We start from the raw sequence: 6,329 nt of genomic DNA, 5'->3' as shown, positions 1-6,329 counted from the left end.
CAGGGTGAGCTCCAGGCACAGGAGGCAGGAGGGAAGTGAGGCAGGAGGGCGAGCTCCAGGCACAGGAAGCTGGAAGGAAGTACCCGTGGGGTGAGCTGACCCATGGGAGACTGACTTAAAGGAAGATGACAGTCAAGGCAGTTCAGTCTAGAACTGGTACACAACTCTGCTCCCCGTGTGACCTCTTTCAACTCAGAAGCAGGTGAGATCTCTTTAGTGAAAAACAGTGTGTTCAGAACACAATTCTCACAGGCACCTAGCTGTAAGAAGAAACCTGTCTCCCAGAAGGCAGAGGGTTCACACATGTCAGTGCACGTGAGTGCCTGTTGTGGAGGTCACTAAAAACTCTAATGTCTAAAAATTTAGGGAACCTCACAAAAAGTGGGGAAACAGTAATTTACAGACAATCAACAAGTCTCCTGAGTTTCTTAACTTTCAGGTCAAAATCTCCAACTGTTACTACACATACAGGATCATAAAGTTACAAAATAAGGTAAAATAAAGAAAGAAAACAAACTGCCACTGAGCAAAGAAAAACATACTCACCTTCTCTTCTGAGGAAATGGTCAGTTTGTCACTTGAGATTAAGCTACATACTTGTTCAATGCCAAGATTGAGAAATTCTTCACTAAGTACAACATCTGCAAAATGTTGCTCTGTTTGGGGGTTGAAAAGAAAATCCATTAACACCAACATTCCCTTATCACAGTTTCAAACTGCATAAAAAGCAGAGATTTTTCTTAACTTATCTAAACTAATAATGATAAAACCAAATACATCTCCTCTAGGCAAGAGCTAACAAGACAAATCTAGACAAACTCAGAGCTACTGGGGAGTATCTCATGTGACCTGCTCACAGGAGCACAGGAGCACAGACGCGGCCAGGCGGCGAGCCGCCTTCACGCACAGCACTGAGCTGAATCACTTCTGCCTTGTGTGGTGGTGGTGTAGAGTCAGACATCTGTTCCTTATGTGGTGATGACACTGTCAGTATTCAAATTTATAAACCCTTTTATTACATAAATCAGATAAAGTACATGGTGTTATATATTCACATAATTGAATGTATTACATAAAACATTAGAAGGTTCTAAGATATTAGAAAGAAGAATACTCTTCTCCCTTTCAAAACTAAAGAAATCTTAAATGTTAATCTGAATATATGACCAACATTTTAAAAAAAGGAAAATCGTTTGATATAGATAGCTCTGAAGTCTATGAAAGTTGCTTATTGAGATTCACATGATTTTAGACCTCAATTCCTTTCTAGAAACTAGTAAAACTGGCAATTCTTAAAACACTAAAAAATTGCTTTCCTAGATACCACAAATATAGCCACTCCTCCCAAAGGAGGGAAAAACTCTATTAATATAATTAAATGTTTAAAAAACGTACAAAGAACTGATCACTGACAAAATAACCTTTCCTGCAAATCCATTTCTCACTCTAAGTCTAAGCTCATAAACAAATATGGGTTTGTGCTTTTTTTTTTTGAGACAGAGTCTCAGTTTGTTGCCCTGGGTAGACGCCACAGCATCATGGCTCACAGCAACCTCAAACTCTTGGCTCAAGTGATCCTCTTGCCTCAGTCTCCTGAGTAGCTGAGAATACAGGCTCCCACCATAGCACCCACCTATTTCTTTTTTTTTTTTTTTGGCCGGGGCCAGGTTTGAACTCACCACCTCCAGTATATGGGGCCAGTGCCCTACTCCTTGAGACACAGGCACTGCCCACACCCAGCTATTTTTTAGAGACAGGGTCTTACTTTTGCTCAGGCTGGTCTCACACTCCCGAGCTCAAATAGTCCACCAGGTTCAGCCTCCCAGAGTGCTGGGATTACAGGCGTGAGACACTGAGCTGAGTCTGGGTCTGGGTCTGGGTTTTGCAGTGAGACACATCAAGGTCAAATCCAAGCTCTGCCATGAGCTAACTTGCACATCCCTGGGCAATTATGTAAATTCCCTAAGTGCCAGTTTCCTCATCTATAAAATGAGAATAGTGGACCTAATACTTAATAACCTGACAAAAGCAAACAATATAACCTAATTATTTGGACCCTCATATTGATCTGAAATAATAAATAGAAACAAAAATATTTTAAAATGGTAATATTTCTGTAAGGACCAAACAGGTTAATGGTTTAGGACACACCTATAAGGGTGTCTAGTTGACAGTGAGGATTCAGTAACTCAGCTCTTCCTCAGATCCATAAATTTTAGAATAAAATTTGCTAGGAAACCTAGGTTATTTTCTAGGTCTTCACAACCATATTCTAATAATATATTTTTTAAAGAAAAAAAGATGAAATTTTCTAAGTTGAAATAAAAGATTCATTTTAAAAATGTATTTCAAGGCTCAGCTACTGTAGTTCAAGCGGCTACGGCGCCAGCCACATACACCAATGCTGGAGGGTTGGAACCCAGCTCAAACCTGTCAAACAACAATGACAACTACAATGAAAAAATAGTCAGGCATTGTGGCGGGTGCCTGTGGTCCCAGACACTTGGGAGGATGAGCAAGAGAATTGCTCAAGCCCAGGAGTTGGAGGTTGCTATGAGCTATGACAGCACTTTACCACAGCACTTTACCCAGGTGACAGCTTGAGGTTCTGTCTCAAAAAAAAAAAAAAAAAGTATTTCAACATCTCATTAAAAGATAATAGTTGGCTTTCTTCTCAGACACATTCAAAAAATAAAATCTGCAGTTTCATAAATTTCACAAATACACAAATAGCTATTCACTTTATAAAAGGTTCACTGCAAGAAGACTTTAAAAATAATGAGCATCTGTAGAGTAATTATAAAGTAATCAGATTCATAAAAATCCAACTGATGTACAAATTTTTTGAAACTTAAAGTTGGGGCTGAGCAAAGCTTACACTGAAATAAATATGAAAATAAAGATAAAATTTAAAAATAATGAAAATGACAAATGTAGTCAGCCCTCTGTATCCACAGGTTTCACATTCATGAATTCAAACAATCAATGATTCAACTAACCTTATATTAAAAAATACTGGGAAAACAAAACAAAATAAAACAAAAATACAACAATTTAAAAATACATAGAGGCTGAGGTACGCAGATTGTTTGCTCTCAAGAGTTCAAGAGCAGCCAGAGCGAGAGCCAGACCCCATGTCTAAAAACAGCCAGGCTGTAGCGGGGGGCTGGAGTCCCAGCTACTTGGGAGGCTGAGGCAAGAGGATCACTTGAGCCCAAGAGTTTGAGGTTGCTGTGAGCTGTGATGCCACAGCACTCTACCAAGGGCAACAAAGTGAAATTCTGTCTCAATCAATCAATCAATCAAATACAAATATGCAAATAAAAAATATAAAAACTATTTGCATAGCAAGTACATTTTATTAGGGATTGTCCATAATCTAGAGATGATCTGAAGTATACAGGAGGAGACACATAGGTTATCTGCAAATACTGCACCATTTTATATGAGGCCTTGAGCATCTGTGAACTTTGGTATGCGAGAGGCGCCTTGGACCCAGTCCTCCATGCCTGCCAGATGACCAAAGATGAAAGCAGCAGTATAGAGCCCAGAAGCAAACCCACCAACACAGTCAATTCATCTTTCACAAAAAGCAAAGGCAATTCAACATGGAAAGGCAGTCTTTTCAACAAATGATGTGAGAACCAGACATCCACATGCCAAACAATGAATGTGCACAGCACCTGTCACAAAAATGAACTCAAAATGGAACATGGACCTAAATGTAAAACACAGAACTCCTAGAAGATAATGTGGGAGAAAACTTAACTGGCCTTGAGTATGGTGATGACTTTGTAAATACAACACCAAAGCATTATCCATCTTGGCCTGGTGGCTCACAGCTGTACTCTCAGCACTCTGGGAAGCCCAAGTGGGAAGATCCCGAGAGCTCAGGAGTTCCAAACTTGCCTGAGCAAGAGTGAGATCCCATCTCCACAAAAACCAAAAACCCATCTGGGCAGAGTGGCAGGTGCCTGCAGTCCCAGCAACCTTGGAGGCTGAGGCAGGAGGATCATCGTAGCCCAGAAGTCTAAGGTTACAGCGAGGTATGATGATGCCACGGCACCCTACTCAGGGTGACAGAGTAAGACTCTGTCTCAACAACAACAACCACCACAATAAAAAAAACAAGGCAACAAAAGCACTACCCATGAAAGAAAAACTGGGTTTAAGTTCAACTTCCTTAAAATTAAAAGCTTCTGCACTGCAAAGGATACTCTGCGTTTAGGGCTTGAGTCAAAGCTATAAAGAAATGAAAAGATAAACCATACCCTGGGAGAAAATCTTTGCAAAATGCAAAACACAAATCTGATAAAGGATTGTTATCCAAAATATACAAAGAACTCTTAAAACTCAACAATTAAAAAATAAACAATATGATTTAAAAGTTAGTGAAAAGATCTGAACAGAGCCTTCAGCAGAGAAGCCATACCCTATAGATGGCAAGTAAGAATGTGAAAAGATGCTCTCTGTTCTGTCATTGGAGAAGCACATCAATGAGATGCTATCGCTCATCTACTAGAACAGCTAAAATCAAAACACTGACAACATCAAATGCTGACAGAGATCCCAGACCACCAGGAACGCTCATTCATTGCAGAAGAAAAATGTCTGACAATTTCTTCTAAAACCAAACAGTCTTACCAGACAATCCAGCAACTATTACTTGGTTGATTTAAGCTTCTGGCAAACATTCTGAAAACCGGGACTAGAAGGTTGAATTAATTATTACTCAATTAATAAAATATTTCTAACAAACAGCCAAGAACACACATTATCTACATACTATACTAATTACAGCACATCTAAGTAATTACAAATAACCTCATTACTAAGTGAGATCTGGGTGTACTGTAAGCAACGAAGTTCACAATGGGATCCCCATAGTTTATGCCAACTATGACAGTTCCACAGCTGCCATCAAACCACCCTGCTTTTGATTCTGGGCCAGAATAGGACTACGGTGAGTAATTTGGCCCAGTGTTCCATGACGGATAATGAGATTCACTATGAAGAAGAATCATTACATATTTGTGTAAATGCACACACCCAAGTGAACATGCACTTTTAAATCTGTTAGCCACGTTATACCAAATTTTATGCCTCAGAATGTTTCAGCTTGTTTAAGAAAATACTATAACTAATTTCCTTCAAATAAAGCATTATTTTTCTGTCACTTGAAGAGAAAAAGGTTTAATTCTACATATGTTGGAAAAAACAACTAACAGAACTTTTAAGGGCAAACGAAGCTACACAAGTTGATATGGGAACATATAAAATACGCCCTTAAAGGGAATTTCTTGGTTGTCTCAGAAAAAAAACCCTTTGGGTGAGACAATACTACAGATCGCAGCAATAAAGTACCCTTTGCATTTAATTTCTAAATGCCAGGCACCGTTCTAATTGTCATGTATCAGCGTGGGTCAGAGACTGCCCCATGCTGGATTTGTTGCTGTGTACCTGTTTATTCAGGGAGCTGCAGTTTCACCGTTGATGACTTTTGTCATTAGACCCGGACCCACCCATCTGTGACCCTGTCGCAGGTCAGCTCTCTTGGATCAGCAGTTCTCAACTCTTTTCTTATCAGCAGTGATGAGCTGGCATCTCTTTTCCAGGAAAATCCAGTGCTCTATCTTTTTCTAAGGGTTATTGATAGTGAGTTAGCAGTATATTTGTGTTTGGTGAAGATTAAGGTGTATATGACTGAAAATATAAAATACGTGATGATTCTGCAGATCCATTTACGTCAAGCAATAACTTTTTTTCTTATGATACAGACATAAAAATGGCAAAGAGGAAAGATAATTTGCTGGTAGCTAAGACAGAGGAAGAACTGGTAGTATCAGATTTTGAAAAAAATGATGAGGACGTTTTCACTAGTTCAGATAGTGAACAAGAAGAATTAATAGCAGTGGAACATGGAATTATTCATTCTGATGAAGAGTGAAGAGGAAGATGATGATGATGAGGGAGAAGAAAAAATGCAAAATAAGGAGCCCCAGAGAGGACCCAGGCATAGACACAGAGCAGCCTGCCCGAGGACCACACCCAGGCGTAGACACGGAGCAGCCTGCCCGAGAGAGGCTCACACCCAGGCGTAGACACGGAGCAGCCTGCCCGAGAGAGGATCACTCCCAGGCGTAGACACGGAGCAGCCTGCCTGAGAGAGGATCACTCCCAGGCATAGACACGGAGCAGTCTGCCAGAGAGAGGATCACACCCAGGCATAGACACGGAGCAGTCTGCCCGAGAGAGGATCACACCCAGGCGTAGACACGGAGCAGCCTGCCCGAGAGAGGATCACACCCAGGCGTAGACACGGAGCAGCC

At 40.5% G+C, this 6,329-nt stretch overlaps 1 protein-coding gene across 3 annotated transcripts in view; it reads right to left on the bottom strand.

Annotated features, from left to right (window-relative positions):
* The window catches only part of KLHL2 (kelch like family member 2), a 115,915-nt gene that overhangs the window by 31,197 nt on the left and 78,389 nt on the right, over positions 1–6,329 (bottom strand). For all 3 annotated transcript variants that reach the window (XM_023519472.1, XM_023519473.1, XM_023519474.1), the window contains one exon: positions 547–656. In XM_023519472.1, coding sequence (XP_023375240.1) covers positions 547–656 — 110 coding nt within the window. The remainder of the gene's footprint in view (positions 1–546; positions 657–6,329) is intronic.

This window comes from Otolemur garnettii, unplaced genomic scaffold, assembly GCF_000181295.1.
Source record: "Otolemur garnettii isolate 467f Iridium unplaced genomic scaffold, OtoGar3 scaffold00177, whole genome shotgun sequence".
NCBI lineage: Eukaryota > Metazoa > Chordata > Mammalia > Primates > Galagidae > Otolemur > Otolemur garnettii.
This window is presented reverse-complemented; position numbering and strand designations above follow the sequence as displayed.